General features: G+C 39.3%; 1 protein-coding gene across 4 annotated transcripts in view; it reads right to left on the bottom strand.

Annotated features, from left to right (window-relative positions):
- Positions 1-27,005, bottom strand: part of CDK14 (cyclin dependent kinase 14) — a 575,870-nt gene that overhangs the window by 123,513 nt on the left and 425,352 nt on the right. For all 4 annotated transcript variants that reach the window (XM_057550063.1, XM_007195799.3, XM_057550065.1 and 1 more), the window contains one exon: positions 16,416-16,479. In XM_057550063.1, the coding sequence (XP_057406046.1) occupies positions 16,416-16,479 (64 nt within the window). The remainder of the gene's footprint in view (positions 1-16,415; positions 16,480-27,005) is intronic.

Genomic DNA, 27,005 nt, shown 5'->3' with positions numbered 1-27,005 from the left:
AAATAGAAAAAAGCAATCATAAAATTCATATGGAACCACAAAAGACCCTGAATAGCCAAGGCAATATTGAGAAAGAAGAACAAAGTTGGAGGTATTACACTTCCTGATTTCAAACTATATCACAAAGCTATAGTAATATATGTACTATGGTACATATATATGCCAGTATCATACTGGCATAAAAACAGACACATAGACTAATAGAACAGAATTGAGAACCCAGAAATAAACTCATTCATATATATGGTCAACGTTTGACAAGGGAACCAAAATACTCAGTGGAGAAAAGATAGACTCTTCAATAAGTGGTGCTGGGAAAATAATGATACTCACATGCAAAAGAATGAAACTGGACCTCTATCACTCACAAAACCTGGAAAAGGATTAAAGACTTAAACGTAAGACCTGAAACCACAGAAGAAAACCAGGAAAAATCTCTTTGACCTTAGTCTTCATAATGATTTTATGGATACAACACCCAAAACACAGGCAACAAAAGCAAAAATAAACAAGTGGAACAACAACAATCTAAAAAGCTTCTGCACAGCAAAAGAAACAATCAACAAAATGAAAAGGCAAGGTACAGAATGGGAGAAAATATTTGCAAACCACATATCTGAAAAATGGCTAATATCTAAAAGACAGAAGGGACTCATATAACTCATTAGCAAAAGAGCAAATAATCCAATTAAAAAATGGGCAAAGGACCTGAAGAGACATTATTCCAAGGAAGATATTCACATGGCCAAGTACATGAAAAGGTGCTTGATCTCACTAATCATCAGGGAAATGCAAATCAAAACCACAATAAGATATCACCTCACACCTGTCAGAATGGCTGTTATTGAAGGGATGAGATAACAAGTGCTTGTGAGAATGTGGAGAAAAGGGAACCATTGGGCACTGCTGGTGGGAATTTAAACTGGTACAGCCATTATGGAAAAAGAGTATGGAGTTTTCTCAAAAAATTTAAAAATAGAACTACCACATGATCCAGCAATTGGGTACATATCTGAAGGGAACTAAAGAGATTTCCACACCCCTATGTTCATTGCAGCATTATTTACAATAGCCAAGACATGGGAGCAACCTAGGTGTCCCCGATGGATGAATGGATAAAGAAGATGTGGCGCATGTACACACCAGAATGTTACTCAGCCATAGAAAGGAAGGAACTTTTGCCACAACATGGATGGACCCTGAGGGCATTATGCTAAGAGAAATAAGTCAGACAGAGAAAGACAGATACTGTATGGTCTCTCTTCTAGGTGGAATCTAAAGAATACTTAAACTCATAGGAGCATAGAACAGGCAACAGAAGTGGTTGCCAGAGGTGGGGCATAGGGTTGGAGGTGGGGAAATAGGTGAAAGTAGTCAAAGGGTACAAACTCCCAGTTATAAGATGAATAAGTTCTGGGGATGTAATGTAAAGCATGGTGACTATAGTTAACAATACTGCACTGAATATTTGCAAGTTGCCAAGAGAGTAGATTTTAAAAGTTCTCACTCCAAAAAAAAAAAAGAAAAAATTGAAACTATGTGAAGTAATGGATGTGTTAACTAAACTTATCGTGGCAATCACTTTGTAATATATACACATATAAAATCACTGTGCTGTACATCTTAGACTTACACAGTGCTTTATGTCAATTATAACTCAATAAAGCTGAGGGACAAGACAGTGTTCTAGCAAAATAAAACACGGAGGTATGACGGAGAGTGACCAGTGTGAGAGGGACACTTCAGGTTGGGTGATGAAGGAAAATGAGTTGCAAATAAAAGTCAACCAACACAATAAACAAAGTTCCTACTGGAAATCTGGTTGGAGTTTCACTAAAATGTATATTTATACAACCTCATATGATATAAATGTATATTTATATCAACCTCTGAAAAGGTTGATATAACATCTTTGTACATAACAATATGTCGTGTCTTTCCATTTAGAAAGAATTTGTGTGTACATCCTCCAGTAAAATTAAATGAGCTCCTTTTCATATTGATCTCATTTCTTCTAATCATTTAATACTTAATAGGCTTAATTCTGCTTAGTATTAGTTGGTGCCTTTTGTTAGTGTTGTCTGCTTTGAATTATAAGCTTTTAAAGAAAAGAAAGTGATTTACATTGCTTTTGTTATGGTATGTTTCACGTATAAGAATACCATTAGATAAAAAGAACAAAAAGAAATTTAAGAACACACTCAGCTTCCTATCTCTAAGTACAAAGTTTATTCAAAAGAAATCTGTGCAATGATTCGTTCATTCAACTATTTACTGAGCAACTACTGTATGCCAGGTACACTTCTTAGAGCTGAAGATGCAGAGAAAGAACCAAACAGAAGACCTTCCTGCCTGTAGGGAGCTCTCATTCCAGTAGGGCATGTGCAGGGCTGGAGTGAGCGTGGAGGATGGGGTGGCTGGAGCAGACAGCCCAGGAGAGGTGGGCAGAAGACCAGCTCACAAAGACTTTGTGGCCTTTAAGATATGATTTAGAATTTTCTTTTTTTAAGGATCACTCTGGCTTCTGTTTGGAGAGTATACTACCAGGGGAAATAGTGTACATTAGCTGAAGAGCAGTCCTGATTACAAATACCCATTGTTCTAAAGCTACAGGCAAAAGTGCTCACCAACAATCATGTATTTATTTGTTTCAAAAGAATGTCTAACATCTGAATTTATTCTCTACTAGACTGCATTATATAAGACCCAACATAATTCAGCCAGTTGGTGTAGAACAGAAACGTAAAGGCATATTCTGGGTTTGAGAATTAACTGACAAAGAAAGGAGAAATGGGAAGAATAGTTTTTTATAGAGGTTTAAGAAATTATTTTTATCTAAATAAAGTCTGGTGTAAAAAGCAAGATATATTTTAAAAATAATTACATCAAATGTCCTTGTAAAACAAATTTGATCTCCTTAACTTTGTACTCCCCACAAAGTAATTTTAATAATTTGCTATGATTTCAGGAAAGAACAAGAATTCCATTACAGATAAAATTAATACAATCTTGGATTTACAAGTAAATTATTATTCTTAGCAATTAATGACTGTACATAAATATGAGTTCTAAGAATTGCCTCTATTTAGAGCTTGACAGGATATGTTAATAGAAAATTTTTTTTTCAGAAATACAACATGTCAGTTTTAGCTATGCATAAAAGAGCCAAAATTGATAGAGAAACATGCCATATGAAAGTAGAAAAAATAAGGAAGAACAAAGTCTTCCTACCTTTACCTTCTGTCACTACTCACATAAACTCTTAATTCTTTTAGCGGATGTCACCCGGGCACCTGCTTGTATGCCAGGCACTGCACTGGGCGATGGGCGCACAAAAATGAGGACGTCCCGGTTACAGTTCAGTGGCCCAGAAATGTAAATACAGAATTACCAACACAGGGTGAAAATGCTACAATGTGGATATGGACGCAGTCTCCTGGGAGCACAGAGGCAAAGCCACTAACCGCATCTGTTTTCTTTTACAAATGAAGACAGGATAAACTCAAATATCTGAAGCTAGCTCCAGTAACACACAGGACCTGATCTCTTGTATACAACATCTTTCAGATCTTAACCGTCAAAGTACACAATTTCAAATGGAGCCATTTCTATCATTTTCTGCAATGAGCATGCGTAACGTTTATAATTAGATTTTTTAAATTCTATTTTTAAAACGATTTCCATCATGAGTAAAAGCAATGTTCCATTAGAATGTAAGCATCCTAATTTCACTAGGTAAGTTTTGGAAACAAAAAGCGCTTAAATTAGTGCCCCAAATCAGTAACAGGTGTATTTAATAAAATAGTCAACTACTTATGAATAATTTTAACAGATTATTTGAGTATTTGATTAGGAGTGTTTTATACTGTTCTCCTCCAGTTAGGTTTATTCTGTCATTATTTTAATTTCAGCTTTCTCTTTCCAGTTATGTTTAAACTAGAAGTTTAGAATGCCGTGATTTAAAGCATTGACTAACTCACAGCATTCCTGAGAAGTGCAATTAATTTAAACCTGCAGGCTGATTTTCACCTTCTCCTCTTATTGCAGGGACACTGCAGAGGATGGTCGCACACAGTGGGCGGCCAGGGAGGAGAGCTGGTAGAGAAGAAATCACTAACTCTGTAACATGGTTGGGTAGGGGACAGAGGCTGGAAGGGTTTCGCTCCAACTGCCATGCTTATGCACAGCGATTCGTTGAGATTCCACAGGAAAATACTGGAGAACAATGCTATATATTCTAAAGTTTCCCAGCTTAAAAGAGCTAAACCTGAAATAGCTTGAGGCAGTGTGAAAACAGATAAAACCTAAATTGGAATTTACTCATTTGCTTATATATATGTACTGTATACTCTAGGAAAGTAACTTTAATTTTTATTACCCTTATCCCCTTCTCACCAACGTTTTTTGGATCTTATAAGATACTGCTGTGTTTTTAACGTCAATAACAGGAAAACATATGAGTAAGTAGTCAAATCAACCAATCAATTAAAAACACCAAGTATTGGATTGGCCAAAAATTTCATTCGGGTTTTTCTGTAACATCTTACGGAAAAAAACAAACGAACTTTTTGGCTAACCCAATATGTTCAAAGGACTTGAAAGGCTAAAGCAGGATTTTTAAGAACACTTTTCTTTCTTTTTTTAGGGGGGAGGGGTGCATGGAAAGGAGGGGTGGCAATAGAGACAAGATCATTAAAAGTCTCAAACTTGTGAAGCAACTATACTGTAATAAAAATTTTTTAAAAAGTCTCAAACTTTAGAACACCTTTTACAAATGGATTTAATAGCATCTGATTTTGAAATAATATCATGGAATAACTATAATTCAATACAAAAATGAGTAATGTCCAGGGACTTCCCTGGTGGTGCAGTGGTTAAGAATCCGCCTGCCAATGCAGGGGACATGGGTTCGAGCCTTGGTCCGGGAAGATCCCACATGCCGTGGAGCAACTAAGCCCGTGAGCCACAACTACTGAGCCTGAGTGCTGCAGCTACTGAAGCCTGCACACCTAGAGCGTCTCTTGTGCTTTGCAACAAAAGAAGCCACCACAGTGAGAAGTGCGTGCACCACAGCGAAGAGTAGCCCCAGCTTGCCGCAACTAGAGACAGCCTGTGCACAGCAATGAAGACCCAATGCAGCCAAAAAATAAATTAAAAAAAAGAGTAATGTCCAAAATGCCACAGTAAATGTTAGATTATTTTATAATGAACACCTCTAAACCATATATTCAACTACTCACTATTTAAATTCTTTAGGATTATTTTGCATTTTAACAAATGCATTTACTCTTTCTTCTGAGTTTGTAAGAAAGTAGTAATGACTTAAGTCAAGAGCTGTGACCAGACTATCATCTGGCGGAGGTGTTGAACCTGAAGCCTTTCTCAGGATTACTTCAGTGGAGGGAAAAGAGTCCAGTCCTTTATGAGGATGAACAATAAACACAGTCACGAATCACTCTGGTGATGCTTCCAACAATCACTTTAATTACTTGTTTATGTAACAGATAATAGCCTTGAATCTTTTAAGGTTAGAAGACATGAGTATTCATTCATTCTCTCACTCATTCTACAAATATTTCTTGTGTGCCTACTGTTTGCCAGGCACTGTGGACCCAGCAGTGCACAAAACGTACGAGGTCATCGGTAGCCTACAATGAATCATGGGATCCAATACTAAGGGACCAGCAATGGAAGAAAATCTATTTACAAGTATTCACAAGAATTTTTATACAAATGTGACTTTCTTATGGTTATAAGGAAAACCAAGCCAGCAGTCAACACTTCAGCTGATATTCTGACCAAGACATAGAAAAGCTGGATTTAAACCATCTATGGTCCTCAGACCAGAAGTAAAGCAGAATTCATGCACAGTAGACGACAGTTTATCCCAAACAGAGAGGGCTAGACTTGTTCCAAAATATGGGGATTTTAGATATGTCAATTCCAAAAAAGCATAGTGATCCAAACAGGCATTTTAGAAATAAGATGTATGTCTGCACAACTGTAATTCACAGCTTTAAAACTCTTGCTGTCCCTCATATATATAATGGCTGTGATTTCACACAGCTCCAGCGTTACCAGTGAGAGGCTCTGATATGACATGCTAACACGGAACAGGATCTCACTGCCCTGTTGCTGTCACCCAGAGGGGTTTCCTTAAAATGCTGAGTAGCCATCTTCAGTCCTGAAAATAGGAGACTGCAGCATCCTGCCCTGCCCTGGCTGCAACAAATCATCCTTCGATTACCAACGGTGTGTGTTTTAAAATGAGCAATCTCTGAGCAACTTTTAGAAACAAATGTCTACTCTGTACGTTAAACGTTCTTACTTCCTATGGCATTTGGTTTTTCCAACAGACATACAAATGGGTTTGTGAGCACATATTCCCAGCTGAGGTCTTCAAACCAGCCACACCTTTCTCAACCTAAAAGTCATGGAACACTTCTCTTTCGGTAAGATGTTTTCCTTTAGAGAAGTAAAGTTTAATCAGTTAGGCATTTATCACAGTCTAAAGTGTACTATTCACAAATGAGACTGAATCTTTACAGCTCCCAGAAAAGAAAGGAGAAGAAAGATTTTGTGTCTCACTCTCCATGCATCCCAACCCATCCCTCCATCCAAACTCTCCACAGGGAGGAAGAGATCAGGAAGACAGCACTCAGCACCTTCTAGGGGAAATGTGAGCAGTCAGGTAGTCTGACCACTTCATTCTACAAATGACTAAACTAAGGTTAGAAAGGTTGAGTTGAAGAGCCCATGATACAGGCTAGTGGCGGAGGCTGAATCAGGACTCTATTCCCAGTTTATCACTTGTTACCAAAAAGCTGGGTTACCCAAGATCTTTGGTAACAGTTCTTTCAGTACCTTGAAAATGATCTGTGTCTTCATTTATTCTGATTTCCACTCATAGGCTGAAATTCTAAATCTTTTCTCAAATATGATTGTAACCAAATCACACAAATTAGACACTATACAAGGATTTTAATCCTCTTGGGGTGGGAGGATTACTGAAGAAGTCTTTGTTTGGTGACTGGCATTCTAGATCAACTTTGGCGAGATGAGGTGTGGATAACTCCCAAACTGAATTTTTCAAAATTCCAAGAGTAGAAGTAATGAAACCAGTATACCTAAGGTTGTTTTTTGGTTCTGCTTTTGTTTTCAATAAAGCTGCAATCAGAAGAACTTCATTTCTCTTTGAAAATTTAATCTCACTACATTTTCTCTGGCATTTTCTGGACACTCTATTGGTCTCCATCATTTGTGATGCCCTCTAGTGAAAATAAATGGGAAATTCTTCAAGCAGATACAGAGAAAGTCAGTACAGATAGTCCCTGCTTTGCACTGAAATGAATTTCTACAATTTATAAAGATATCTCCCCCCATAGGTCTGCCTACTGGGGAAGAGCTGAATTATTATTTTACATTTTTCAGTAATTATCATGATTTTTGGCCATTTAAAATTTTTACTTTATAGCGTTGGCTATATGTATGACTTTTTGCATATCAAATCCTTGGTCGGTTATGGACCTATCGGGAAAAACCTATGCCCCACGTCTATGGCATCACTGTTAACTGGTGTGAGAATAATTTCCCCCTGAGCCAGGACTTGCTATTACAGACCCTTCTCAGCCCAGAGCTGTGGGCAGAAACTACCAATCAAGAGGAGTTCACACTTGAGATGAAGCCCCTTACCATCTCTGAATAGGTCCGTGACTTTTTGTAGACATAGGTCCCTTTGCAAACAAAACATCAATTTCCTCCCCCGCTCAAAAACCCTCCACTGATTCCTTTCTCACTTCAAGTAAAATCCTAGCTCTTCACCTCGGCCTTCAGCGACCCACCCCTGCTGCTCTGTCCACGGTCAGCTTCTCCAGCCACACTGATTTGTAATTTGTCTACTATTTGTCTCCCCTCTAGCACGGAAGCCCCATAAGCAACGGGTTTATCTGCTTTGTTCACGACTGTGTCTTCAGCATCTACAATGCTGCCTGGCACGTAGCGAGTACTTATTAAGAATCTGAGCTCATGAGAGTATCTGGAGCATGGTTCCTGCTGATTGAAACGTGGCCGCTCAACTCCAGCATTTTCTCCCCTGCTCTCAGCCAGCAGTGACTCCCAGCATGATTGCCACAATCAGAAAGTATGAAAGTCAAGACAGCCTGCCCTTCTTGTCACGCTTAACGTTGTTTTAACTTCCTCTGCTCTATAAAGTTCACTTATTTTATAAATTTACTAATTAACTGGTTTTTTCACTGTGTGACCGGAGTGGCATTTACTGGTAGGATGAGGAACGGAAGAGTTGAAGAAGGTGGTGGTTGATGTTTGGGGGAGAGAGCTCTAAATGTCCTGAGCCTTGGGGCAGGCAGACCCACAAGGTTTTTAGCAATAAAATCTGAGATAAGGGCCATATATTTGCAGATTAATTTTTCAAGTCTATTTTTATAACCATCACATAGTTACACCCTTGTATATTCAGATGTTACCCATGACTGTTACATTTGCTATCAATTGCTCAAAAAAAAAAAAGGACATAAAAAAAGATTCTTGAGGTAATGCATAAAGTGGGAAAGAAAACACCGGGCAGAGGACACAGTATAAATGGTACAAAATATTACTTTGTAGTTACATGCCCCTAACAGTTTAAAAGCACTTTTATACAAATTACACAGCCAGCTCAAATCTTCTTAAAAATAGGTAAAGTGTAAGTATGTAAAAAGTAATGAAGAGGATGTAAAAATGGATTATCTCATTTAACGTCCATAGGAATTCCATGAGCTGGAGGGAGCAGACGGGATGCTTCTGGAAGAGTAAGGAAGATGGCCCTGCATGTCCACAGGTGTCTCCTGACAGCAGGCGTGGTCTGTGCAGGGCAACATCATGGCACGAAACCACCCTCCTCTCAACCTCCCTGCACTGAATATCCCACCAAACAATTTCTACTTCCTCCACAGTTTTTCCATCACCTTCTTACAGACTAGGGGAAGTCCAGAGTGTGAACAAAGGCTACAGGTTCAGATCTCCTCTGGTGTGCAAATCATGAAACTGGGCAATTCCCATAATATGTACCAAGGACTGTACATTTAAAACTAAACACCCTGGGCTTCCCTGGTGGCGCAGTGGTTGAGAATCTGCCTGCCAATGCAGGGGACACGGGTTCGAGCCCTGGTCTGGGAAGATCCCACATGCCATGGAGCGACTAGGCCCGTGAGCCACAATTACTGAGCCTGCGCGTCTGGAGCCTGTGCTCCGCAACAAGAGAGGCCGCGATGGTGAGGGGCCTGCGCACCGCGATGAAGAGTGGCCCCCACTTGCCGCAACTAGAGAAAGCCCTCGCACAGAAACGAAGACCCAACACAGCCATAAATAAATAAATTAATTAAAAAACAACAACAACAACAAAAAAACCTAAACACCCACAGAGGGTGTTTGGAGTTGACAATTTATTGGAAGCACAAGTTTCAAAGAAAATACCCATATTTAGCAGGTGGAGGGTGGGTTCTGGTACCTACAAGAAGATATATAGAGATCTCTTCCAAGATGCCACCAGGCAGGGCTGAGAAGAGGCTGACAATTCTCCCTCATCATACTCCTATGTTTGCAGACGGGGAAGCTCTCTTAAAGAGAGTGCCAGGCACCCGTAAGAATAGCAGGCCAGGGACTGCAGACCTGGGTTTGCGTTTGGGCTCCGCTACATACTGCAGATGCGGCCTTGGACAAGCCACACAATCTCTCCAAGCCTCAGTCTCCCAGTTTCCTTGTCTGTAAATTGGGATAACAGCATTAGGACAATAACATTATAATAACTCAGGAGTTATTCTAAATACCAACTGAGATAATATGTTGAAATGCTTTGTAAATAATAAAATACAACATAAAACGTAAGGTGTTATCATCATGGTATTCTATTTCTTTTTTTTTAATTTAAAAAAAATTTTAATTTTATTTTTTTGGCTACATTGGGTCTTTGTTGCTGTGCATGGACTTTCTCTAGCTGCGGCAAGCGGGGGCTACTCTTAGTTGTGGTGTGTGGGCTTCTCATTGCGGTGGCTTCTCTTGTTGTGGAGCACGGGCTCTAGGGCACGCGGGCTTCAGTAGATGTGGCACGTGGGTTCAGTAGTTGTGGCGCACGGGCTTAGTTGCTCCGCGGCATGTGGGATCGTCCTGGACCAGGGCTCGAACCCGTGTCCCCTGCATTGGCAGGTGGATTCTTAACCACTGCACCACCAGGGAAGTCCCATCATGGTATTCTGAAAAAATTTACATCTTCCCTCTGGAATTAAGAAGTCTGAATCTATTTAGTTTGGGGGCCTCAGTTAGGCCTGTGAATAGGTGGGATTGAGGAGAAGTTTTTCACCTCATTACAGAGTCTGAGTACAACTAAGTCCATATTTATATGTTGCCTTCAAGGTCAGTGTGTCTGTGGGCTTAGTTCTGGGCACAGAATGTTTAAAATACTCCCTTTTTGCAATTTGCCTCCAACGGCAAATTTGTTTTTATCTTCGTTCATTCATTGCAAGAAATTCTGACTTTAACAAATCTTCCTTAATCAAACTGCTTTTTGGATTAGATAACTTTCTCTTCAGAATAATATAATCACTTTAGAAATACTCTGTTCCCTTGCTTGATTTGGGAAAAATAGAATTATTTCAGTCTAAATTTCATTACTTTTAATTGCTTCCTGTCTAGCAACATTTTTCTCTCCCTGAATTTTACAGTGCCTTCCTTTTCTAAACTCCTGAATAACAATTGGTCATTAAATAGCTGTTGAATGCCCCTTCTGTTGGAAGCATTTAAGAGATGAAAAAAGTTTCATACATGGACTCTACATGTTATTTCGGGGCCAAAGTATTTCATACAAAGTGATGTTTGTGGGTCCATGTTTTACTAAGTACAGAGATCAGATCCTTTCTACTTTTTTGCTACTTTCTTGATAGACTAATTGTCAATAAGCTGTTCATTAGAAGAAGGTCAATGAGAAACTGTAATACAGATGCAGTAGCATAATCATCCATGATTCATGCTGCAAAAAAAGGGCACTGAACTGAAACCCAGGGAGACCTCCTGGGATCTACTTTCATCTCTGACACTGACTTTGGGGAAGTCCTTTAACATCTCTGACCTCAGGTTCCTAGCCTTACAAAGGACTGAGCAGGGCTAGATGTCCCCTGGAACTTCTTCCGGCTCTAATGTTCAATTTGCTTAAATAGTTACCGCACAACCAAAACGCCGCTCCTACTCCCAGCTCAAGCAGCCCAACGGTTTTTCTTGACAGTACGAAATTGCAAAATCTTCTCAGAATTCTCAGTCCCTCACCCTGATTCTACTAGTCTGGAGAACCTCAAATGTCTACCTATATTCTGCCCTGATCTGGGGCTACCACAGTTCTACAAATCCCAAACAACCCCTCCAATACATACCCAAGATGTGTTTTTAAAAAATATTGATGCTAAGTCTGTCTTATAACAAAGAATTTCAAGCATCACTTCACCAGAGGTGTATGAGCCACGTGGCCTCTGTTGACATAAAGTAGCGGAGGGCAAAGCAGGCGGGGCAAAGTGGTCCTGGGACTCACACAGGGAAGCCTCTTCCCATCCCAGAAGGAAATGGAGCAGAGAGCGTTGCACAAAAGCATCCCAGTAGGCAGTTACCGTGAAACAAGTGAAAGGGAAAGTGTAGTAATTTTGCAGTAGACTCTTACTTTTTGATAGAGAATGGGGTTTGGCCTGTGATGAATCTCATCGAAGGTGACAGAATTACTGAAGTGCTAAGAATACCACGGTGTCACCTTTCACCTCCGAGGCTGGCCCACAGCAAGCATCCTGAGGATAGTGATAGAAGGAGACACTCTAGTATGAGAGGTGGGGAGAAGGGGGAGAGATGGGGAAGGAAGGACAGAGAGGGACTGGAGAGGGAGAGAGGGAGAGACCCCTAATTTTGAGACCATAAACCACAGAACCTGAGGGTGAGGAAAAAGAAGCGAGAAGGCAATCAGGTTCAAAGAAGACACAGACCCACTTCCCACTTCTTTTGAGAGAAATTTAAATACAAGTAAATGATGGGAAAGCGGCAGCTCCCAAGGTTAGATTTCTTATTATATGTAACACACACGTGTGTGTGTACGTGCGCACGTGTGTGTTACACATATATTTATTTATTTTATGCAGCTGTGGCCTGTCCCAGCTGCCTGGTTGCTATGGGAATAAGCTGAAGTTAAGGAGTTTTGTGTTAGCATAAATATAAGTGCAGAAGAGGACACATACAGGCTAAATTCTAAAGAATCAATCCCAGTTGTTATCTAGCTGTTCTTTTAAAATCTTAACAATTGTTCTAAGCCAACACAGAATTTTTTCTCTTGAGGCAAAACAAGTTAAACAAGACTAGTAAGATATGAGAGTGAGGATTATTTTCAAAATTGCTTAAAAATTAGAAAGAGTCATTTTAAAAAATTCCAGAGAAGCAAAACCTGTTTATAGAAAAAGGATACTTTCTCTAATATATAAAGAACCCCTAGAAATTAGTAAGAATATGACAAATGACACGTAACTCTACTGTAAATTGGCAAAAGATATTAGTTGCTCACAGAAAAGGAAATACAAGTGATCCTGAAACATATGAAAAGATGCTCAGCCTCGTCATAAAAGAAGCATGCAAATTAAAATTATATTAAGATTTTTTTTGTCACCTAACAGGCAAAATTGAAAAGTTTGGAGTGGAGAAGAAGCGTGGAGTGGAGAAGAAGCGTTCTCATGTATTGCTGGTAACAGAGCCAACTGGTACCATCCTTTTGGACAACAGTTTGACAGGAGTGTTCAAAATTATAATTGTATACAGTTGACCCCTGAACAACACAGGAGATAGGGGCGTTGACTCTCCTGCAGTCGAAAATCTGCCTATAATTTATAGTCTGCCCTTGGTATCTGTGGTTCCACATCCCTGATTCAATCAACCGCCATGTAGTACTGTAGTGGGTATTAATGAAAAAAATCCACGTATGATGGATCCATACAGCTCAACCCGTGCTGTTCAAGGGTCACTGTATACTTACTAATTCTTCAACCCTACTTCTGGTAATTTATCCTTCAGATATACTTGTACAGATGTGATGCGTATATTTATGTGTGTATATACGGGCTATAATATTTATAATGGCAAAAACACTGGAAACAACCCAAATGTCCATAAGTAGGGACAGGTTAAATCCATACAATGTAAAACAATGTGGCTGCAGGAAAAGAGGGAAGCCACACTGGCCTCCTCTATACAGTGACATGAGAGGACCTACAGGATGCATTAATGAGAAAAGCAAGACCCAAAATTGTGTTTAATATGGGAAATATGAAAATATATATTCATAATTTCTTACATTTACATAAAGGAAAGAAACATAACAGAAACTAATAAATGGGGGCCTGTGGTCAGGGCAATAGTTCTGGGGAAGTAGGCAGGTGGCAGACAGCATGGGGAGGCTTTGTACTGTGCTCCTTTTCTATATGGTTTGATATTTTGAATTGCTTAAATTTATTATCTATTCAAAAATTGGGCAAAGTGTAATTTGTCCGATCTATCAATCGCACTCCTTGGTATTTACCCAAAGGAGTTGAAACCCAGTGCCAGTGATGTTTAGAGCATTTTTATCCATAAATGCCCAAACTTGGAACAATCAAGATGTCCTTCAGTACGTGAATGGATACATAAACAGGGGTGCATCCAGACAATGGAATATTATTCAGTGGTAAAAAGAAATGAGCTATCAAGCCATGAAAAGACCTGGAGGAACCTTAAATGCATACTAGTAAATGAAGGAAGCCAATCTGAAAAGGCAACATCCTTTTCAGATGATTCCAATTATATGACATTCTGGAAAAGGCAAAACTATGGAGACAGTAAAAAGACTAGTGGTTGCCAGGGCTTAGGGAAGAGGGAGGGATAAACAGGCAGAACACGGAGGATTTTTAGGGCAGTGATGTTACTCTGTGTGATACTGTAATGGTGGATAAATGTCATTATACTTTGTACAGGCCATAGAATGTGCAACACCAAGAACGAATCCTAATGTAAACTATGGACTTTGGGTGACGATGATGTGTCAACGTAAGTTCATCAAACTGTAACGAATGCCCCACTCTGGTGGCGGATGTTGATAAGGGGGGAGGCTGCACACGTGTCAGGGCCGGGGATGTATGGGAAACATCTGCATCTTCTGCTCAGTTTTGCTATGAACCTAAACCTGCTCTTAAAAAATGAAGTCTATCAAGCAAAGCAAAACAAAGTATGTCCTCATGGCTCAGTCTTTCTTCTTTTCCCTCAGACTTTCTAAGGCACTCTTTGGGGGTAGAATAAGGAGGTGGAAAGTGGGGTGGGACAGGTGGACCCTGGCACTGATATTTTCTCCTCTGGGAATGTGTATCTTCTTCCCCAGGACTCCCCTGATGGGTCTGCTTAAGTGCTGCATGAAAAGGCTCGTAGATTTGCTCCCTTTGCCTCAGTCTATTATCTTGTCTCTCCTTGACTCCTCTCAGGGCGACTCAGGAAGCATTTATCACATCTACTCTCATCCACAAGCACCAAGCGTTGCCTGGAGTATCTTTTTTGCTAGTCAGCACTCATGCCTTACATTCATCTAAACACGTTATTCTTTTGGACCCCCATTACCTTTTATATATTATGTGTCTGTGGTTGCACTTGTACATAATATTAATAACTTAAATATATATACATACATATATACATACGTATATATATATATATATATATATATATATATATATATACACCCTAATTTATATATGCCTACCAGAAGAGTCACATAAATAATGTCTGTTTTAAACATTCAATAAAATAATTCAGGGCAGCCGACACTCATTGAACCAAAATATGTACTAGTCACAGTCTCTGATCTCATGAAGTTCCCAATCTGTTAGTTCAATTTGCATTACATCATAGTACTTTCCAGACACATTTTAAAAATGCTTTTGTGTGTTGTTGATGAAGATAAATTCTATTCACACCAAAATAAACCAATTACTACATGTTTTCTCCTCTAGAAACTTGGTGGGCCAAATGACTATCTTAATTGTTCCTTTCTGCATCAACTTTATTCATTTACACTCTTTTCATATTCTCCTCTGCTTTATTTCCCTAGGACTTAAGATTTTAGATATTAACATGAGGAAGCTAGGCTTCTTTATGAACCCACACCTGGAACATTTATAAAGAGCTGTGTTCTCACTTAAACTCCATTAGTGAGAGCACTTAGAGGATGCTTCTTGTTTAGTTAAAGAAAAAGAAAAAAAAATCCATCTTAAATTAAGTATCTATCGTCTTTCATAACATAGAAGTTATTTAGAATTTTCAGTAAAAGTGCAAAGGATCCTTGGGGCAGCCAAAGAAAATAAAAGAATTCTCAGCACATGGTGTACTTTCAGAAGAAAAATATTAAGAGTAAAAATAGTTTCTAAACTCAGTCATTCTTTGGGATTGATAACTTATTCCTGATGGTCCCCCAAAAGAGAGGAAGGGGAGAAAATGAATATACTTGGATCCTGTAACAGTAATTATTCATAGCTCTTTTCCCTCATAAAATAATGGACTATTAGATCTTCCATAAAATCCGTTTCAGTAATTTAATGGTAGGTCTGCATTTTATAATCCATGTTTTGTAAACAAGAAAAGAAGAAAAAACAAAAAGATTATTTTACAATAATTCATTCCACTAATTTTTATTAAATTTCCAATTCCAAACCTTTCATCTCTCCTATAAAAATTAAATAGCCCATTTTGAGATTCTTCGTCCGTTAAGCGTAATTATTAAAACTGAAAGTTTTTTGACTGCCACCTACTGGTAAGAAAAAAGTGACAACTTATTTTATATAAAAGTTCTGCATTTTCCCTCAGATTTTCTGGTTTAGGGGTTTAAATATTTAACATTAAAAAAGATTGAATGTTGAACATACAGAACATTTTATATGTTTAAACTCAAATTAATTGACCATGTATTACTAGATTTTAAAAAAATAAATAAAAATATGATTGTTCCTTTTTACAATGTAATACTTTCCCTAGTACTATTACTAGAAGTCACACAGATGGATTATAGTAGCTTGATTTAAAGTTTGTCTTTATAGACATGGATGCTAGTCTAACTGATGACAAAATGGAAGGTTACTTCAAGATTAGTCAGTCAAATCAAACGAAGAACATAGGGTGAAAAACTCTCACGAGGGATGTCATTCAGTCTATCTTTGCTGAAAAATAAACTGTGAAAACCAAAGGACAACTCCAATAAGAGGTCGAATACACAATGGCAAAAGTAACCAGAATTCTCCCAGGTAATATATTAGCTTGAGGGGGAATATTTATATATTCACCCTTTGCATATCGGAAGCACTCAGTCATTTGTAATTAGTGAAACATACCTGGCTTAAAATGTGGTAAAGAATGAACTCCAGGCCACGTGTCCTCATTTGGCGTTCCAAGAACCTAGTGGAGAGCAGGAAATTGTGGAAACAGACTTATTACTTCCAAAGCACTCAAGATTCTCCAGTGCAGAAAACAGTACACTGCATATGATGAAACTCTGGATTTTTTTTTTTTCCATTATCGTGTGCCAGGGATTTTATTTCAGTAAAACAAACCCAGCTAAAGAGCCACCCAAGTCGAATGTCTGTGTTTTAACAAATGCAGCTGAATGCGGCAAGACAAGTTAAATCTGCTGCATTTTATCAACTCCAAACTTAGTAAGTAGGCTTACGACTCAAAGAATGAGCTGTCATCTTCATGGAACTGAATAAAGTATGTAAGTGTCCCTCATGATCCTTTCATGAGCTTTTGTCCTTCACTCTAGTATCAGACGTGTCATCATTTAACAGTTCTAAGAATTCTGCCATTTCTTCCTCCACATCCTCTGTCTGGGCATCAGAATGTTTCAAAGAAGCAGAACAGACAGCTTGGGATGCTCACATTCTTCACTGGCCATACTATTTGTTAGAGTTAACATCTTTAGTCACATGATATATATAGTTTCCTCATCCCCAAATACTGTTCTCCCTACACTGTCTTTCTGTATCCACACTTCCAGCTTCTTTCCGCATCTACTTTTCTATCCCCACAATGTTTGATCTGGTGAAAGGCATTAAAAGGCAATTCCGTTTCATGTATAACGAGCACACTTTATTCGAATTTTCAGTTCCACCATCCGTTGCTATGACACTCAATGATCATGGTAAATCACTGATGGAGGACAGTGGAGACGAGAGGTTTAGGAGCCCAGATCATGGAAAGAGACTCCTCTGATCCCCTACTTACTAGCCATGGGGCTTCATCGAGCTTCAACTTCCTCCTTTGTAAACTAGGGGTGATGATAACAGCACCTTTTTCATCTGTGGGATAATACTACCCGGTATGCAGTAAGCACTATGTAAGGATCAGATACTATTCAAAGCACCCATAGAACATGGGGTCAGGTCAAGGAGGTGCTGGCAATGGAGGAGAATCCAGCCCACCCACTTTTTCCATAGGGATTCCCTGATCTGGGGGTCAGTGCCAAATGCTGTAACTCAAACTACGATGGACCAATAAGACAGTCAAATGAGTTAGAAAGGGGAAGAGATAAAGCCAGAAGCTGGCAAAACTGGAGGAATGGCAGACATCATGGGGGGAAATGACGCCTATTCACTCATCTCTGAGGATTAGCAGGTACTACTAGGCAATAAGGAAATACAGAGCTCTGGCTCTTTATGCATAGACTTCCTAGCGGGTACAGGGTTGTGAAGGCAAGGCGGGGCACACATACAGCAAGTGACTCACTCACTGCTTCCTGCTCTGGCAAATCAGGGTTAAACACATGTATTGCGTTCCTCACTGAAACACGGAACTCACTGAAACACTGGGTGTGATCACAGTGTTCAGGGGATCAGACAATACAGTTCTTGCAAGCACTAATTAACACTAACATTAACGGGCAGATCTACACAAACAAGGTCACACTATTGATGGGCTGGGTGGGGATGGAAGGCGATAGGTGAGAGAGGGCTCCAAGAGTTGTAAGATAGGAAAAGAGACAAAGACAAGCCTGACATAAACAACTGTGACAACAGTGTCTCTGCAAAAGGCATGTCCTCCTTTCTTTCCACTAATTCTGATCATTATTTCAAGAGAGGGAGACAGTCAGGTGTGCGGGCAGCACACAGCCCATCTGTGGGATGCTCCTCTTTTGAGCTCCCACTGAATTCTGCATGAAGGACAAAGGGGCTTGACAGTATTAAACTTTAGCAACTAAAGGGAGAAACTCTCAGCTCAAAATCACATCTTGATCATGACCAATCCATCACATATGAAATAGACCCTCTAAGGTTTTATAAACAATGAAAAGTCCAGCCAGAACGTGAAACTCGTTCTCTCACTCCTAATAAAGGTATGATTGATACCCTGACTGTACCTGTTTCTACAATGTTTATGTTAACAAAGCTTTTTCACAGGCACTATCCTCATCCAGATCCAGTGCTCTGTTTCAAAGTGACTATCAAATATTATGGCCATCCCATAAAAATTACCTACAAAGAAAAAAATACATGACTTTTTTTGAGTTATTATAGCATTGACTGATGAGATTCCACACCTCAAATTATTCTCCTGTCAACAACTCCTAGGCCATTTGCACAGCAAATAGAAAGTAGGCAAAGGAAAAGAAGCATTAGAAGTCAATGCTGCTTCCTGTAAAAGCCTTTTTGGGAAAGGCAATTTGGGTTAAATGTATGGTTAGAGATGATAGGCTACTTGTGCACTAGGGAAAGTGGGTGTGTATTGCCTCTGATGTCAGATTTTCCTTTGTATAAATAACTAAGAAATTCCACTACCAAGATACTTTGAAGTTAGAAGGAAAAAGAGGTACTCTCTAAAAGTCAAAAATAATCTTTTGAAAAAAAAAAAAAAAACAGTGCAGAAGATAATTACATCTCAACATGTAAAATGTGTGCCTCAACATTTAAAGTGTGGTCCCCATATCTGTAAATAAGCAGGCTTCTAATATCTGAGGTCACCCTCAGTCTTGAAACAACATGCTGTAATATGCGAAAAAGTCCTCTATGTGTTCATTTAAGCTGCTTTGCCTTAAACCTGTGCCCGTGGCTTGTATGTCTCCCTGTCCCTTTGTTGGTTCATCTCTGCACTCAGTTAACATTTACTGTGTTCATCACAGAAGACAGCAGGATGAGACTGGGCTCTGCCTTGAGGCGCTCGCTCCTACCCTGGTGAGACAGAGGAGTGGGGCGGTGATGAGCGGCCTTCGACATAAGAAGAGCTCTCTCAGAAGCGTGAGGAGAAGGAGGCAAGAGCCTAAAGCAGGGTGTGCTTGAGGCTACCTGGGGGCGGGGAAAAGCTGCCAGGGAGAGGATCTTTCAGTGGGAGAGGGAACACAGAGTGATGGTTGGCCAAGTAAAGAAAGTGGCGGGGGGGGGCCGAGGGGAGGGACAGCTGAGTATTCTGGTTATAAGGAAAGGCTGTATCAAAATAATCTCCACTGTTTAAGTTCTCATGATGCTCCTGCCCCCATGCCTTCCCAAGGCGGTTTCCTCTTCTGGAATGCCCTGTCTCCACTGGCCAGGTTAACTCCTACCTCTGTTTCTAGCTTCATGGGTCACCTTTTCCTGAAAGACTTCCTGGACTCTCTGGTCCAAGTTACCTGCTGTGATCTCTGTGTTCTCTGAGGGCTTTGTGCAGATTTCCATTATAGGACCACCCACTGCCTCATAAGTGTTAGATCACTCATCTGTCTCTCCACCGGACCATGGACCTCCGTGTAGAGACCATGACATTTATCTCTGGATCCCTAGTGCCTACCATGTGCCTGGTACCAAACATGCACACAGTAAATGTTGAATGAATGAAGGAATGAATGAATGGTGTGTCTGGGTAACAGTGTGAAGTTTGGTGGGCTTTATTGTTGGCTGGGTTATGGGATGGGAGGGTAGGGCCAGATACTGAATGCATGAAGACTGTATTTTATCTCTCTTTCAAGTTTTCACAAACTGCAGGTCACATGACCCACTGGAGGATTGTAAATTTCATTTAGTGTTGATATCAGCATTTTTCAAAAGATGAAATCCAAGAGAAGATGTCAGAGGGTAACAGACACGGTAAAGATTCATGTTGTTTTTATGAAGCAACATTTTATTCAACTTTTATTCAAGTTATATCTGTGCATGTACATATGTATGTGTGCATTGTGAGTCATGATGTAAAATGCATTTCTTACTGTTTAAGAGCCAGTCAATAGGGAACAAGAAAGCTGAAATCAAGAGTGCAAGTTTGGGGGCTGAGGGCAATGAGTTTAGTTCTGGGCCTATTAAATGTTAGAAATGCCTGCAGGTCAAGACAAAGGGACTTTAAAGGACAGGTGGAAATACAGATATGGATCCTGGGAGAGGGAGTTAAGATCAAGAAAAACATTTAGCGTATATACACTTGTAGAAAGCAAATACCAAAATAGCAGCTACAAAATGGTCTCACTTCCCTATATTCACATGTATACAGTTCCCAAAGGGTGTCTCTGTGATTTCCTGGACTTTTAGCATCTGTTAAGAAAAACAATGGGAGCCTGAACCAAGATGGCAGAGTAGAAGGACGTGCTTTCACTCCCTCCCTCAAACAAAACCCAAAGTTAGTAGAAGGAAAGAAAGCATAAAGATCAGAGCAGAACTAAATGAAATAGAAACAAAGAACACAATAGCAAAGATCAATAAAACTAAAAGCTGGTTCTTTGAGAAGATAAAAAAAATTGATAAACCATTAGCCAGACTCATCAAGAAAAAGAGGGAGAGGACTCAAATCAATAAAATTAGATAAGAAAAAGGAGAAGTTACAACAGACACCGCAGAAATACAAAGCATCCTAAGGGACTACTACAAGCAACTCTATGCTAATAAAATGGAAAACCTGGAAGAAATGGACAAATTCTTAGAAAGGTATAACCTTCCAAGACTGAACCAGGAAGAAACAGAAAATATGAACACACCAATCACAAGTAATGAAATTGAAACTGTGATTAAAAATCTTCCAACAAACAAAAGTCCAGGACCAGATGGCTTCACAGGTGAATTCTATCTAACTTTTAGAGAAGAGCTAACACCCATCCTTCTCAAACTTGTCCAAAATATTTCGGAAGAAGGAACACTCCCAAACTCATTCTATGAGGCCACCATCACCCTGATACCAAAACCAGACAAAGATACTACAAAAAAAGAAAATTACAGACCAATATCACTGATGAATATAGATGCAAAAATCCTCAACAAAATACTAGCAAACAGAATCCAACAACACATTAAAAGGATCATACACCATGATCAGGTGGGATTTATCCCTGGGATGCAAGGATTCTTCAGTATATGCAAATCAATCAATGTGATACACAATATTAACAAATTGAAGAATAAAAACCATATGATCATCTCAATAGATGCAGAAAAAGGTTATGACAAAATTCAACACCCATTTATGATAAAAACTCTCCAGAAAGTGGGCATAGAGGGAACCTATCTCAACATAATAAAGGCCATATATGACAAACCCACAACAAACATCATTCTCAATGGTGAAAAACTGAAACCATTTCCTCTAAGATCAGGAACAAGACAAGGATGTCCACTCTCACCACTATTATTCAACATAGTTTTGGAAGTCCTAGCCTCGGCAATCAGAGAAGAAAAAGAAACAAAAGGAATACAAATTGGAAAAGAAGAAGTAAAACTGTCACTGTTTGCAGATGACATGATACTATACATAGAGAATCCTAAAGATTCCACCAGAAAACTACTAGAGCTTATCAATGAATTTGGTAAAGTTGCAGGATACAAAGTTAATGCACAGAAATCTCTTGCATTCCTATACACTAATGATGAAATATCTGAAAGAGAAATTAAGGAAACACTCCCATTTACCACTGCAACAAAAAGAATAAAATAACTAGGAATAAACCTACTTAGGGAGACAAAAGACCTGTATGCAGAAAACTATAAGACACTGATGAAAGAAATTAAAGATGATATCAACAGATGGAGAGATATACCATGTTCTTGGATTGGAAGAATCAATATTGTGAAAATGACTATACTACCCAAAGCAATCTACAGATTCAATGCAATCCCTATCAAACTACCACTGGCATTTTTCACAGAACTAGAACAAAAAATTTCACAATTTGTATGGAAACACAAAAGACCCCGAATAGCCAAAGCAATCTTGAGAACGAAAAATGGAGCTGGAGGAATCAGGCTCCCTGACTTCAGACTATACTACAAAGCTACAGTAATCAAGACAATATGGTACTGGCACAAAAACAGAAACATAGATCAATGGAACAAGATAGAAAGCCCAGAGGTAAATCCATGCACCTATGGTCAACTAATCTATGACAAAGGAGGCAAGGATATACAATGGAGAAAAGACAATCTCTTCAATAAGTGGTGCTGGGAAAACTGGACAGCTACATGTAAAAGAATGAAATTAGAATACTCCCTAACACAATAAACAAAAATAAACTCAAAATGGATTAGAGACCTAAATGTAAAACTGGACACTATAAAACTCTTAGAGGAAAACATAGGAAGAACACTCTCTGACATAAATCACAGCAAGATCTTTTCTGATCCACCTCCTAGAGTAATGGAAATAAAAACAAAAATAAACAAGTGGGACCTAATGAAACTTCAAAGCTTTTGCACAGCAAAGGAAACCATAAACAGGACGAAAAGACAACCCTCAGAATGGGAGAAAATATTTGCAAACAAATCAACGGACAAAGGATTAATCTCCAAACTATATAAACAGCTCATGCAACTCGATATTAAAAAAACAAACAACCCAATCCAAAAATGGGCAGAAGACCTAAATAGACATTTCTCTAAAGAAGACATACAGATGGCCAAGAAGCACAGGAAAAGCTGCTCAACATCACTAATTATTAGAGAAATGCAAATCAAAACTACAATGAGGTATCACCTCACACCAGTTAGAATGGGCATCCTCAGAAAATCTACAAACAACAAATGCTGGAGAGGGTGTGGAGAAAAGGGAACCCTCTTGCACTGTTGGTGGGAATGTAAACTGATACAGCCACTATGGAGAACAGCATGGAGGTTCCTTAAAAAACTAAAAATAGAATTACCATATGATCCAGCAATCCCACTACTGGGCATATACCCAGAGAAAACCATAATTCAAAAAGACACATGCACCCCAATGTTCATTGCAGCACTATTTACAATAGCCAAGACACGGAAGCAACCTAAATGTCCATTGACAGACGAATGGATAAAGAAGATGTGGTACATATATACAATGGACTATTACTCAGCCATAAAAAGGAACAAAATTGGGTCATTTGTTGAGATGTAGATGGATCTACAGACTGTCATACAGAGTGACGTAAGTCAGAAAGAGAAAAACAAATATTGTATATTAACGCATATATGTGGAACCTAGAAAAATGGTACAGATGAACTGGTTTTCAGGGCAGAAGGTGAGACACAGATGTAGAGAACAAATGTATGGACACCAAGGGGGGAAAGCCGCGGGGTGGGTGGTGGTGGTGGTGGTGTGATGAATTGGGCGATTGGGATTGACGTGTATACACTGATGTGTATAAAATTGATGACTAATAAGAACCTGCTGTATAAAAAAAAAAGTGATCAAATGTATTCTATTGGAAAGAAGCAAAAATAGACCATATTTACAGTCTTAAAAAATATATATATATATATTTGATCTTTGAAAAAAAAAATCAACAGAAATTAAAAATTCACCTTTGACCTTACTCAAACCTAGATCCCTCTCCTGGGTTAACTACTGGTTTATTATGTAGCTTTTAAAGACCTTTTCTAATGCATTCATATGCTTCTGAATGTTTGAAATATTAAATATTATTTTGTTTTATTGAGGTGGGTCTTTTCATATGTATGGATACTATATGTACTTCTGGAAATTGTTGAACACAGTTTTACTCTGTCTCAGATTGTATTTTAATCAATGCAAAAAGTTGAAATATTATAAGGAACAATGCTTGGAATACCATATATTTTTCTTTGATTTTTTTAATTGAATTTTTTATATGTAAAAGTGATTCCCAAAGTCACTTAAAAATGTTAGTGCCAGTTTGTACCAGCTTTCTAGTGGACACCTGGGTAATTGCAAGCATTGATATCCAGACTCTGTAATTCTCAAAATTCCGGTTGCTTTGGGAATATTTGGACTTTATTAAGTTGATGACAAGATAAACTGTTATTCACTGCATATTATTACACAGACATATTACTGACTTTATTACTCTATTACTAATAGTAGAATTGGCTTTTTTACAATAAATATTATAGGGATTATATGTTAAGTAATAAGAATTTTCTTCTGGAAGCAAAATTTTTGAAGCAAATTATGATGTTATACAGAGAGAAATTATGTAAATCATTATATACTATCTTAGAATATTGACGTGCTGAAAGGTGACTGTAAATAGTGTCATAAATAAAACTGTTCACTTTGTTTCTCTAAAAAATAAAAAAGTGTACAGTGTGACAAAAAAAAAAAAAGAAAAACAAGGGACTATCTCACCTTCTCAGTAGTGGTTTATACTATCTGACTCTGAGGAACTATAATTTAATGACCTCAAACTTACTCTTCTGGTCTTACCTATGTGCTCACAGGTACAGCATAAACCCCACCCATCATGTCAGCCTCTATGATGGGCAGAGGAAGACGCTGAGAAAAAGAGGGCCTCTCTGCTGAAACACCAAATAACAGAAGAAAAGTGAATTCTAAACTTCCAGAGCTCAGAGTTCAAGAATTAGTGTCTGTCAGAAACATTGACTTGTCCTTCCAAATTATTAATAGTTCCACTAATTCTCACATTCGCTAGTCTTTGCTTTTGCACAGGCCCCAGGGCTGCTAAAAATGGGTCCCTGGGCTTTCCTTGAACAACGCCTGTGGTTGAAGTAGAACAAGGACTCCTAATAGCTTTCCTGGGTCCAGAAGTCAGGGAGGTCTCTAACAGATACTCTAGCGCAGGGGGATTCTGGCCTATCGAGTGTGGATAAACCCAGCTCACACAAGTCTATACTAAAGAAGTGATGGGGATGGAACGTGCTGGGTTCCCAGCTTGGAGTTTTCTGTTTTCCGAGCTGGGAGTTCTACTGTAGTGTTGACGATTTCAAACTGACTTAGCAATGGCTCTAAGGAAATGGAGAACAACCAAATAACTTTCATGATTTTGAAACTGACACTCTGAAAGTCCACACATACAACGTCTCTCAAATCATGATTGCTTCACAGCTGTACTACTTTAGGTTCTCGAAGATTTTTTTCTGGTTCCTCGGTGAGAAGTCCGAAATGAAACTTGTGAAGAAGCTCAGCAGAACTCAGCTTGGATGTTACACACTCTGCTCTGGTGTAAACTTCAAAGATGAGCCAGGGAGAAAGCAGAACTTCCTAACTCCTACCCTGCTTGTGCGCTCTCTAGAAAAATAATTTGTCAAGTGGGTGGAGCTGGGATTCAAAATCAGGTTGGTTTGATTAGAGAGACTATGTTCTTAAGAGCTGTGCTATTATGCTCCCAGGAGGATCAGAGAATGTGGCTCAGATGGTGTTAAATGATTCACAGCCAACTAACCAGTCTCTAGAAGGAGATTCTAAGCATTAGGAGCAAGGCTTTTTTTTTTTTTTTAATTCTCTCTCTCTAGTCCAACACACACACACACACACACACACACACACACACACACGGTACCAATACCAACCTTTCTGGCATTTTCATCAGTGACTTAAAGGAAGACATAGAAAAATATCTTACATTCTCAGGTGACACAAAATAGAAGTGATATGTAATATCCCTTCTATTAAAAAATATTTAATCAGGTAGGAACAACTGGCTGAACCTAACAGGGAAACCCAATAGCAATAAAGTCCAGTATTTAGGTTCTACTAATTAATTGTTCAAGATGGGAAGACCTGGAAGGCAACAATTTGTATAAAAAAAGATCCAAGGCTTTTAGCTGAGTGCAAATTCCATGAGACCATCCAGTGGAAATGAAAGGAGATGGGGGTGGGCTGACTTGAAGGTGGCCCCTTAAACTCCTGGTGCTCATGCCCTTCCCCTTGAGTGTGGATGGGACCAGTGACTTGCTTCTCACCAACAGAATACAGACAAAGTGATGAGATGCCACTTCTGTGATTACATTGTGTGAGCTGCTGACTCCCATTTTGCTAGGAGACTCTCTCCCTCGCTGGCTTTGAGGAAGCAAGCAGTCACATGAGGAGGGCTGCAGGACATGGAACTCAAGGCAGCCTCAGCCAACAGCCAGCAGGGACCTGAGGCCCTCTGTCCAGCAGCCTGCCAGAAGCTGAATGTTGTCTACAACCACATGAGCGTGGGAGCAAAGCCTTCCCCAGGAGACCCTCACATAAGACTGCAGGCCCAGCTGACACCTTGACTGCAGCCCTGGAAGACCCTGAAGCAGAGCACCCAGCTAAGCCAGGCCTGGATTCCTGACCCACAGCAATTGTGAGATGGTAAGTGTGCATTCAGTCACTAAGTTTGCAGTAATATTGTTATGCAGCAGTACACAAGGAATACCAATTTCACCCTTGAATCATACTATACACTAGTCAGAGCCCATCTGGATTGCTGCACCAGCACCAGGTGCTAACTGTGAAGAGGAACAAAAATAAATAAGGGATGTACCCAGAAAGGTCAGGGGGTGGTGGACCCATGCCCCATGAGGTGGACAGGAAATGTTTACCCCTGAGAAAGAAACAGTTTGGGACGTCATAGATCAAGTAACTGCAATGCTGAGGGGGGCTGGTTTACGCTGTGCTGAGGGCCAATGGGGTAAGATACTAGTAAAAGACAAAGAAGGGCATACTAATGACAAGAGCTGTATAAAATGGAGTAGACAGCCTCATGAGGCTTCATCAGACGAAGGGTTGGGCTGCACCACATTTTGCATTCAGATATAATAAGG

This window comes from Balaenoptera acutorostrata, chromosome 7, assembly GCF_949987535.1.
Source record: "Balaenoptera acutorostrata chromosome 7, mBalAcu1.1, whole genome shotgun sequence".
NCBI lineage: Eukaryota > Metazoa > Chordata > Mammalia > Artiodactyla > Balaenopteridae > Balaenoptera > Balaenoptera acutorostrata.
Note: the sequence above shows the minus strand (reverse complement) of the source record. Positions and strands in the feature narration are given on the sequence as shown.